Source organism: Sminthopsis crassicaudata, chromosome 4 (assembly GCF_048593235.1).
Source record: "Sminthopsis crassicaudata isolate SCR6 chromosome 4, ASM4859323v1, whole genome shotgun sequence".
In the NCBI taxonomy this organism is placed as follows: domain Eukaryota; kingdom Metazoa; phylum Chordata; class Mammalia; order Dasyuromorphia; family Dasyuridae; genus Sminthopsis; species Sminthopsis crassicaudata.
This window is the reverse complement of record NC_133620.1, coordinates 69,647,975-69,660,291: the sequence shown is the minus strand read 5'-3', so window position 1 is coordinate 69,660,291 and position 12,317 is coordinate 69,647,975. Positions and strand designations below refer to the sequence as shown.

The 12,317-nt window shown below is 34.9% G+C and overlaps 1 protein-coding gene across 1 annotated transcript in view; it reads left to right on the top strand.

The window, feature by feature from the left end:
- STX6 (syntaxin 6) overlaps positions 1-12,317 on the top strand; it is a 45,695-nt gene that overhangs the window by 13,323 nt on the left and 20,055 nt on the right. Inside the window, exons 4-6 of the mRNA XM_074308516.1 lie at positions 821-883; positions 8,327-8,449; positions 9,665-9,771. Of these exons, the coding sequence (XP_074164617.1) occupies positions 821-883; positions 8,327-8,449; positions 9,665-9,771 (293 nt within the window). The remainder of the gene's footprint in view (positions 1-820; positions 884-8,326; positions 8,450-9,664; positions 9,772-12,317) is intronic.

Genomic DNA, 12,317 nt, shown 5'->3' with positions numbered 1-12,317 from the left:
GGATCCTTTCCAGCTGTCTCATTTAAAGCATGTGTAGCTCGAAAAGTGATTTCTCATTTTTGCTTAAAACAAACAAAAAAAACCTTAGGTTAACCCAGGAATTATTTTGTCAAGATATGTTGAAATTATGAAAAAGGGTCTTGATGACATTGGATATTACAAATTATGCAATGTAATGCATGTAAAACTTTGGTTTTAGTGGTGGCTTCCTTGTACTACCATGTCATAACAATTAACATATCATCATAGGGTAAACCCAAGTATCACTTATCAATGTATTTGAGACATTTTCTGTTGGGATTGACAACTTCTTTATTGTTAGTTTTAAACTCTGTGTTAAAAAAGGAGATCAAAACTAAGGTTTTTTACATAGATCCAAAAAAATCATATTGATTTTAGAATATGTAGTGACATTGCCTTTAATTCCAACACTCATATTTAGATGAAACAAAGACTTTAGAGCCTTAAAGGAAGTTAAAGAAGGCAGTACATTCCAGACATCATCAAAATATGAAAGTAATGTAGACTGAAGGTGAAATGTCATGTATGGGGTCCAGCCAAAAGGTTAATTTTGACTGAATCGTGTCAATATATGATGAATTTTAAAATTAACAAATTTAAATTTTTAAGGAATTGCTTTCGCAATGTATTTATGAAGCAGTCAATTAAAAGCTATGCATAGTCGTTTTTTGTTTTTGAAAAGATATACTTCTTTTGTTGGTGAAAAACATTATGTGTGAATGACCTAAATATTGGACCATAATTTTCAGTTTAAGTTAATTTTTTTCTACTTTTTTTTTGTATCCTATTCATTACATAGGAAATGAAGGATCAGATGTCAAGTTCATCAGTTCAGGCATTAACAGAAAGAAAAAATAGACAGGTAAGAAAAAGATGATATGTTATATCCAAAAATAGCCCAAGATAAGTGAAGTTTAAGTCATCTAAAGTTATTTATGCTGCTGACTTCATGTAGCTTTTAATGTTCTCTAAGAGTAAATGCATATGTGTAAATTATAGTGCAGTAACTTCTAAAATTCTCCGAAAGCTTTATAAGCATACTTCTCCCTTACATTTTACTATTAAAACTTTGGTGAGATTTTGACATACTTTTGTTAATGAAATGTTTTTCTACATTTTAAGCACCTTTGTTTAAAAAAAAAAAGTGCATTTTGAACTTCTCATCTCACCTTTGGAAAATTATATGTGGATTTTTTGGAGGGAGGGGGAAATTGAGGGTATGGATGGTTGCATATACTGTTAGATTTAGGCAATATGTTAGTTTGTTCTTCCCCTCTCTCTTCCCCCCCACTTTGTTATAACAAAACCACAAACACCTCCATTTTTGTTGTAACATGTATTACATAGACACACCTCACAACTGGTTCAGGCATTTTCAACTTCCTCTAAAATGAGACTGAAATGAAAAACAAAATGAAAGAGGTATGGGTAAGTTGGATGGGAGATCTATAGTGGGTGTGGTAGGGTGGTAAATTCTTAAATGAAAAGTGATAAAAAAAATTAAAAATTATAAGTTAAAGAGAGTATTTTGGTATATAGAAGGTAGAACCTTTTTCTAGATCCAACAAGAACATTAAATGCTTTTTATATGCTTTCAGTATGTGGTGGAAGTACTTTGGGTTAATTTTTTTGTGCAGGGTTATATTATGTTACTGCTATCCCATTTATTATATGATATTTTTAAACATTTTATGTAATATTTTATTTTGCCTGGCCTCCGCAGCTACAAATATCATTTCCAAGATATCGTTTCATTTAAATGACTTATCTTAATCTGTAACAAGATTATTTTATAGTAAAATAGTTCTTATATCAAATTATCTTGTGTCAAATTGGCCCATCAGCCCAGTTTATGGAATAAGTTAGGTATTAAGTCCTTACAAAATTGTAACTCTTAGTAATTTGTACTGTAATTCTTAGAAGTTGTATTTATTTATTTATTTTTGGAAAAGCTATTATACTGTAGTGAGAAGAGCTAGTAAATCTTTTCAGAACATCTTATCCAAATTTTTTATTTAATTCATTTGTTTTACAATTCAAAAAAAAAATTTTTTTTTTTTTGGAGGCAATTGGGGTTAAGTGACTTGCCCAGGGTCACACAGCTAGAACGTGTTAAGTGTCTGAGGCCAAATTTGAACTCAAGTCCTCCTAACTTCAGGGTTGATGCTCTATGCACTGCAACAACTAGCTCCTCTTCAAAAATCTTTTTCAAGATAATTCTTCTTCTCTTCCTTAACCTGCCCCAGTTTTTCCCTTAGGTCCTGGAGCAGCTCTCAAATCTAGTGAATAGCCATAACCAGGCTATTTTTGGAGTTCCTCTTTCATTTTGTTTTTCATTTCAATCTCATTTTAGAGGAAATTGAGTAACAATACCTGAACCAGTTGTGATGGTAAGCCAGATATATATCCTCATAATTATATTTCATTTAAATTGGCCTTAATTCAGTAATTTTTTTTTAAATAAAGTCTTGATATTATTTGAAAGAGTCACCTTTTGCTTTTAGAGCAATAGGGAAAAATCTGAATCTTCATCATCATACAAGGTTGTTTCTTTAGTTCATATATGAGACATCTTTAACTTATAGCTCTGCAGTCTTGCTTCAGGGAATTGAATAAGAACAGCATTACATATTTTTAAAAATATAAACTGTTCCATGTTTTTTGAAACATGACTAATAATTAATACAACACCTCATAATATATGTTGTATGCTTCTTTTTTTATAGTGGTGAGGGAGAGGGGGAGAGAAAATCAATTGTAAATTGATAAACTAATTGTTATATAGTTAGTAAGTGAAATAAATTTGGATAAAAATAATTTAATTTCTTAGAAAACAAGTTAAATAAAATGATATGTGTAGGTTATGTTTCCTGGTATTCAATTTTGGTCAACTTTGAAAGAAAAATTTAGGGCCGAGGTTGTTTCTAAAAACATTGGAAAGTACCTTCCTTGCCCTTTCCTGAATGCCTTTCTCTTGTTTGTTTGTTTGTTTGTTTTAAATACTTATCCCTTAGATGTCTATAATTAAGTGTTCCCTGGTTTTGGTACCCTTTCAGGCCAGCTTTACTATTGATCTGTTTTGTTTTAAATTCTCTTTTTTGTAAAACTTGTCCTGCACTGTCACATTCTGATTTCATACTAAAAAAGTTAATTTTATTAACTATTAACTATTCCATCCTAAGGATATCATGAAAAAACAAAAATGAATCCCCAAAGACCCCTCCAGGAATCAGCAAGCACAAGTTCCCCATCCACCAAGGGCCCAATGGTTCTCTGTATAATCCCTGTCTTTTCTCCTTAGGGCTGATGGTGGTTCTAAGGCATTATAAACTTTTAGCTTCTTCCTATCAGACTTTTTATATTAAAAAATTCCTTGAATCCCAACAAAAAAATTGTTTGGAAAGAAATGGGCAGAATTAATAGAAAGAAGCTGAATTAGCTCTCATCTACAACTTCAGATTATAAAATACACCAGGCTGAATACTGATGGAGAAATCTAGAAAAAGTCGCAGTGCATCCTTTACCTGGTCCAAATTGGCAAAGAAGGACAGACAAGAAAGTCTGAAGACATTGAGTACAATCAAGGCATAAATATGGCCTGAAGAACATCCTGCCACTCAGGGAGAGGCTGCATACTACCACCAACTTAGGCTGGGGCAGCCCTCTCAAAGAAGTAACTTCCTCAGGTATGAAACCTTTAGGCAGCATACAAGAAAGGAAATCCAGAAGTCAGTAGCAGCAATGGTGACTCAGAGTCCCAGCTTACCCCAAGATCTCACCTCTACCTTCTGGCCTAGCCTGCAAAGAAATAATCAGGGCAGGAAACAGACCAAAGGGGAGGCTATAACTCTTCTTCTTTGAACCAGCAGAGCTTTTTAGCTGTCTAATGTCATGAAATCTAATGGCAGCTTTCTCTTGCATAGACCCAAATTCAGATCATGAAGTTGCAAAGCTCAGACCTGGAGAGCAGCAATAGAATTTTCCTTTAGTCAAATCTCTTTGTGTGTACTGATGATTTATAAGTCCAAACTTGTCCCTAAGATCCTGGAACACTCAATAATTCAAAAAACCAGCAATAAGATCACCCTAGGCCATTTCTCCAGATATGAGGCAGAACCCCTAATGTCAAATATAAGTATGGAATAATGGGCAAAGGCAAAAAGAACCATACCATAATGAACTAATGTTGGTGGATAAGGATGCTCAAGACATAGATTCAGAAGAAAATGACTCTAAAACATCTATAAGAAAAACCTATTTTGTATACAAAGTCAACTAGAATTCCTGGAAGCAATGAAGCAAGAAATTTCTTTTTTCTTTTCTTTTTTTTTTTTTTTTTTTAAGTTTACAGATGTTTTTATAAATGGCATGAAAGTGCTAAAATTTAGGGATTTTTTTTTTTTTTTTTTTTGAAAACAAAGTTATGGAAAAAAGAATTGAAAAGAAACAGGAGTTTCAAAAGCTTTCCCAGGCAATAAACTCCTTGAAAATTTAGATGGACCAAATAGAAGCCTGTGCTTTCATGAAGCATCAAGAAACACTAAAAGAACTGGAAATCAGATGAAGGAGAAAAAAATTTAGGAATCACTAGGCTAGATAAAGGCAGTCAGGAATGCAGTGGATAGTATGTCATACTGGAGGCAGGACGGCTCTTCATGAGTTCAGATCTGGCCTCAGATACTTATTAGCTGTGTGACTCTGGGCAAGTCACTTTTAACCCTGTTTGTCTCTGTTTCTTCATCTGTAAAATGAGCTGGAAAAAGAAATAGCAAACCTCTCCAGCACTTCTGCCAAGGAAATTCCAATCAGGGTTCTGAAGAATCAGAATCGATAACTGAACAACAAAGACAATATGAACTCCAGGTCATCTTATTTCAAGAAATCTTAAAAGAAAATTTCTCAGATCTCTTAGAACCAGAAGGTAAAGAATCCATTGGATATCTCCTGCAAGAAACCCTTAAATGAAAACTCACAGTAACATCACAGCACAAATCCAGAGCTTCCAGTCAAGGGGGAAAAAAATAAATCTACAAGAACCAAGGAACCAGAATCAGAACACACATGATTTAGCAATCACCATTATAAAACAGCAAACTTGGAATACAATATTCCAGAAGGCAAAGAATATGGGTTTATAGTCAAGAATAATTTAAACATCAAAACTGAATATATATTAAAAAGGCTGTAGGGAAGGAAGGGACAGTGTAGCAGTGCAGGAATGTAAGGTCCTTTAATGAAATAAAAGATTTCCATACAGTGCCAAAATGTTTGTGGCAGCTCTTTTCGTAAAAGTGGCTAGAAACTGGAAAATGAGTGGATGTCCATCAATTGGAGAATGGTTGGGTAAATTATGGTATATGAAGGCTATGAAATATTATTGCTCTGTAAGAAATGTCCAGCAGGATGAATACAGAGAGGTTTGGAGAGACTTACATGAACTGATGCTTAGTGAAATGAGCAGAACCAGAAGATCACTATACACTTCAACAACAATACTGTATGAAGATCTATTCTGATAGAAATGGATATCTTCAACATAAAGAAGATCCATCTCACTTCCAGTTGATCAATGATGGACAGAAACAACTACCCCCAGAGAAGGAACACTGGGAATTGAATGTAAACTGTTAGCACTACTGTCTTTTTACCCAGGTTACTTATACCTTCAGAATCCAATACTTAACGTGCAACAAGAAAATTGGATTTATACACATATATTGTATCTAGGTTATACTGTAACACATGTAAAATGGATGGGATTGCCTGTCTTCAAAGGGAGGGAGTAGAGAGAGGGAGGGGAAAATTTGGAAAAATGAATACAAGGGATAATGTTATAAAAAAAAAATTACTCAAGCATATGTACTGTCAAAAAAAAATTTATAATTATAAAATTAATAAATAAAAAATTAAAAAAAAAATTTCCATGCATTCCTGATGAAAAGATTGATGCTTTAGAGAAACTTTAAAATTTAACCAATAGATAATTAACATAATAAATAATAGATAATAACAATAAATAGGAGTGTTAAAAAAGAAAATTCTAATGAACAATGATAGACTAAATTATAAATTTCTTATATCAAATACAGGGAGATGATACACATGCTCCTCTGAACCCTATCATTAGGGTTCCTAGAAGGGATTAGGCAAGTCTGAGAGTGATTCTGTTAAATTTTTTTTTTTTTTTTTCCTTCCTGAGGCTGGGGTTAAGTGACTTGCCCAGGGTCACACAGCTAGGAAGTGTCTGAGACCAGATTTGAATTCTGTTCCTCCTGAATTCAGGGCTGGTGCTCTATCCACTGCGCCACCTAGTTGCCCCAATTCTGTTAAATCTTAATAATCTTAAAAAATATATGGAAAACAGATAAAAGAATACACTAGAGGAGAAGGAAAAGAAGAATAGAGAAAATTATCTCATATAGTTAGAGATGCACATGTAATTATACAAACAAGAAGATTGGGAGTGGTAGCTGACATTTGAACCTCAGTCTCACCTAAACTGTTCAAAAGAAGGAAGAAAACACAAACACAAAAAAAAAAAAAATAGGAAAGGAAAGCGTTCTTCCTCTTTGTAGGAAGTTGGGAAAATTAGAGTAGGAAAGGACTAAGCAAAACAGAGGACATACACAAATATTTTTATCTCTTGGAGAGGGCAAAGTATGGGAATCTAAGGGAATGCACACAAATTGGAGAATGGATGAATAGATTATGATATGCAAATTATCTCTTAGTGGAATAACCAGCCAGGATTTCAGAAGACTAATGGTGAAACAGGCTGCCTTCCTCCTAAGAAGTGAAGGACTCAAAATGCAACAGATTTTTTTTTTTTTAAGGCATGGCCACTGTGGAAATTGATTTTGAATGATGCTGCATGTGTAGTTTGTAAAGGGGTTTGGGGAAGAAGAAGGAAGAAAGGAAATAGAATTTGGCTAATTAGAACAAGGTGGTTTTTTTTGTTTGTTTGTTTGTTTTTAATGAAAACATTCTTATATTGTCTCTTGGGAACAACAGCTGAAAGTATTTCAGATGGCTTCTAGAGTTGTATAACTTGAATCTTCCACAGTTTGGAAGACATACAAGCTTTTGTTCTATTTTGACTTATCTTTTTTTCCCCCTAGGTATACATGTATATTAACTTTCTTTGATACATATTTTTATGAATCATGTTGGGAGAGAAAAATCAGGAGAAAAAAAAAGGGGAAAAACCACCTGAGAGGAGAAAAGAAAAAAATTAACACAGTGTGTGTTGATTTACATTCAATCTCTTTTAGTTCTTTCTGGATGTAAATAGTGTTTTCTATCCAGAGTTTATTGGGATTGCCTTGAAACACTGAACCACTGACAAGAACCAAGTCTTTCCCCAATTGATAGTCATCTATCAGTTCTTTGCTACCAAAAAAAGCTGCTATAAAAAAAAAAAAAAAAAAAAAGCTGCTATAAATATTTTTGCACATGTGAGTCTGTTTCCCTTCTTTATGATTTCTTTGCGATTACAGACCCTGTTGTGTCACTGCTGAGTCAAATGGCTTTATAACCTTTTGGGCATCGTTCCAGATTGTTCTCCAGAATGGTTGCATCAGTTCACAACTCCACCAACAATGCATTAGTGTCCCAGTTTTCCCACATCTCTTCCAACATTTGTCATTATCTTTTCCTGTCATCTTAACCAATTTGAGAGGTGTATGTACCTCAGAGTTGTTGTAATTTGCAGTTTTTTAATCAGTAGTGATTTTTAGAGCATTTTTTTCGTGAGTGTAGATGGTTTTGATTTAATCATTTGAAAATTGTCTGTTCTTCTCCTTTGACCATTTATCAATTGGGAAATGACTTATGTTCTTATAAATTTGACACAGTCCTTTATATATTCTAGAAATGAGATCTTTATTACCCTACTTGCTACAAAAAGTTTTTCCTAGTTTTGTATTTCCCTTTTAATCTTGTTTCTATTGGTTTTGTTTGTACAAAACCTTTTTAATTTAATGTGATCAAAATTGTCCATTTTGTTCTCTAGTATTTTGGTCATAAATTCCTTCCTTCTCCAAAGAGCTGATAGGTAAATTATTCTTTATTCTCCTAATTTGCTTATGGTATCACTCTGTATGCTCAAATTAGGCACTCATTTTGACCTTGTTTTGGTATGGAGTGTGAGATAGATGTAAGTCTAAGCTGAGTTTCTGACTATTTTCCAGTTTTCCCAGCAGTTTTTGTGATGTAGTGACTCCAGAAGCTGGAGTTTGGGGGTTTATCAAATAATAGGATACTAAAGCCTTGATCATTTTGACTCCTCTTGACCTTGTTTGTCTAGGCGCTGCTAGGAGAAAGTGGGGGTCAGAGTTGGAATGCTGGGGTAGATAAATATGGCCGCCTGGATCGAGAACTGCAGAGAGCTAATGCCCACTTCATCGAGGAGCAGCAGGCCCAGCAACAGGTGGGTGACCAGAGAGCCTCCAGATTAACTGAAACAAGAGAAGAATCAAGGATAACACAATCCACTTAGCTTTCTCTGATTAAGAGCCACCGTATTTACTTTCTTAGTGAAAGTAGACCTCAAAGTAGGCCTTTAGTAGGTCTTTTCCTGTGGTTGACGGGGCTGTTTTCTTGATGTTTATTGTAGTTAAGGGGTATAAGGCCTCTTTTAGCGTGCTATTTTGTTTCAAGAGGACTATGACTGCTTGTAGCTCTTGAAAAGCAGGCCAGATATCCAGAAATAAAAGACAAGGCTGTGCATTTAAAAAGAAAATGTCCTTCACAACCCCCACTCAGCTACTTAGCTGTTTGTTCATTTAGACAAAGGCACTCTTAGAAAAATTGAGTTCTTGTTTCTTTATTGAAAAGTCATCTATTGGTACCATTGTATATTCAAATGATAGACCTTTTAAGAGGGTAGGGAGGGGAGAGAAGAAACAAGGAAAAGAAGTAGATCATATAATTTTTTTTTGTTTTTAACAATGCAGTTGATGCTTTAAAAAATTTGATCACTAGTAAGTCAGATTACACTTGAAAGACAATTTCTTAATTTCTGTTTTATGTACATAAAAGTTATTGAAATTTACTAGTTGCCATTAATGAGTTGGCTTAGTCACTTTCGATTTACTTTTGATAGTCATCAAACAGATAAAAGACAAATATGGGAAAGATTGTGATTACAGAATGGAAAAACAGGGGTGTCATTGTAACATGTAGGCATACGCACCCATAGTTTGTCCCTGAAGAAAAGGGGAAATGCTTTGTTTGTAGTGGTGACTACACATAGTTGCTAGAATCTTGCATTTACCTCTGTAATAATCCTCTCTTTCTAGTGTTCATTAAGAATATTCTATCAAGGGGCCATTTCTTCCCCAAGGCACCTATCACCTTCACAGTGTCCTTCTGGATAATGTTTGAACTCTATAGCTAGACTCAACTTGCTTCAGCCCACTGGTGAATATCTTTCTCATTGAACCCCTGCTACAGATGATCCCTGTTGTTTAACAGTTGAACCTTTCAAGTCATGTATTCCTTGGGGGATAGATTTGGGCCCCTCATCTCTGATCTTTGCTTCTGAACTTCATCCAGCTGAGGGTGGCAGAGCAACAACTAAGGGCCTGAGCTTTGAACCAGGTAAAATAGGTTTTAATTGGTTTAACTATTTGTTTGCCCTTAGTTGATCGTGGAACAGCAGGATGAGCAGTTAGAGCTGGTCTCTGGCAGCATCGGGGTGCTGAAGAACATGTCACAACGCATTGGTGGGGAGCTAGAGGAACAGGCAGTGTAAGTATTGAGAAATAATCCCATTGCAAGGGGAAAAAAAGTAGGTTGAAGAGAGAAGCCATTCTCCAGTGAAATTGGTGAGTAGTGACTGGTGGTTTCATAGCAGATAATGTTAAGAGATATTTTGTTTACACTAAATCTTTTACTTAGGAACAACTGTTGCTAAACTAGAACTAGTGGAAAACTCAAAACATTCAGCAACTTAAACTATGTGATTTCAGCATTTTAAAAATATGCCATTAGAAAAAATGGTTGCTTCTTTATGATACATGTATACATGTGTAACCAGAAGGGACCTCCCAAATGATCTGGACCATTATTGTAGAGATGATGAGACTGATTCCTCTTCTCTACCTTTCTCCCCCATACAACCAAAAACCCCTTAAGTGAGATCACCTCCTTCAGCAAACATCTATAAAGCTCCTATTTAAATGTGCTGGGTAAAGTAGGCGAGGTGCCAGAGATAGGAAAGCAAGAATGAAATAGTCCTTGTCCTCAGAGAGTGTGCATGCCATTGAGAGAAAACAATGGGAACCATAAAAACAAATTCAGAATATAGCCATAGTAATTTCTGAAGGAAGAAAGTGGCATGGGAAAGGCATTAGCAACTGGAGAGACCAGGAAAGACCTTATGCTGGAATTGATACTTGAGCTGACCTTTGACGAAAATAAATCTTTATATTCAAGGTGAGGAGGGAGTGCCTTCCAGTCATGATGTGGTGATGGGGGATGGAATATTGAATGTGAGAAACACTGAGTAAATAAAAAGGAACAGTGTTTAAGGTGGGGGAGATTAGGGAACTGTATTGCCAGTAGCTTTAAATATCAAACAGGAATTTGTATTTTATCCTAGAGACAACTGGAAGCTAGCAGAGTTTCTTGAGCAAGGGAAAGAGAGTCTCAGAAATGAGCTTCCTTTCTTCCTCCTCCCTTTCCCTAGCTCTTGCACCCAACTCTTTCTTTCACTCACACAGCTGCAAACCTAGTTCAGACCCTTCTCACTTGAACCTTTGTAATGATCTGTTCTCTTAATCAGACAACAAATACTAGTTTTATCTTTATTGACATATTATTTTGGTACATCATCTACATTTTTCCTCCCTTCCATTCCTTCTGAATCACTTTTGCTAGATCTTCACCCAGGTGGTATTATGCTATTTTCCCCATGGCTCTGATCTGGTCCCTTCATTTTTCTTTTTTTTTTTTTTTTTTTTTTTTTGAATTCTTAGTATTTTATTTTTCTCCAATTACATTCAGTTCCAAATTCTTTTCTTTCCTCCCCACTCCTATCATTGAAAGAGCAAGCAATTCAATATAGATTATTGTGTGGTCGTGAAAAAATTTTCATATAGGTCATCTTGTGAAAGAAAACAAAGACACCCCCCCCAAAAAAAAAACACTCAAAAATAAAGGAAGTAAACAGTATGTTTCAGGGGGCAGCTAGGTGGGGCAGTGGATAGAGCACCAGCCTTGAATTCAGGAGGACCCAAGTTCAAATCTGGTCTCAGACACTTAACACTTCCTTGCTGTATGACCCTGGGCAAGTCACTTAACCCCAGCCTCAAAGGGCAAAAAAAAGTAGGTTTCAATCTATTCCGACACCATCAGTACTTCATAATATTTTTTCATCACAATACCTTTAGAGTTGTCTTGGATCATTGTATTGCTGAAAATAACTAAGTCATTCACAAATGATACTACAATATTGCTGTTGTTTTGTATACAATACATTTTATTTTGTATCAGTTTTCCAGTCTTTCCAGATTTTTCTGAAAAATATCCTATTTATTCCTTAGAGTACAGTAGTATTCCATCATAATTACATGGCACAATTTGTTCAACCATTTCCCAATTGATGACCATCTCCTAATTTCCAACTTCTTGTCCGAAAGGAACTGCTATAAATATTTTTGTACCTATAAGTCCTTTTCTCTTTGTGTGTGTGTGTATCTGTATCTGTATCTTTTTGATAATAGACCTACTAGTGGTAGTGCTAGGTCAAAGGATATGGTTCTATGGCTCTTTGGGCATTGCTCCAAATTTCTGTAAAGAATGTTGAATCAGTTTACAATTCCACCAGCAGTGTATTAATTTTTCATTTTCCCCATATTCTCTTTAACATCTTCTTTTCTGTCTTATTAGCTGACCTAATATGTATTTGGCAGTTTCCCAGACTTGTTTAAATTTACATTCCTCTAATCAATTGTGACTTAGAACACTTTTTTTTTTCTGAGACAATTGGGGTTAAGTGACTTGCCCAGGGTCACACAATTAGTGTCTGAGGCCAGATTTGAACTCAAGTCCTCCTGATTTCAGGGCTGGTGATATATCTATTACACCACCTAGCTGCCCCCTTAGAACACTTTTTCATATTATTATAGATAGCTATGATTTGAAATCTCGTGATCATCAATTGGGGAATATATCCTATTTTTATAATTTTTTTTATAAATTTGACTCATTCCTCTATATATTTGAGAAATGAGGCCTTTATCATAGAAATTTTCTTCAAAATTTTTCCTAGTTACGAGTACTTAATGTATATC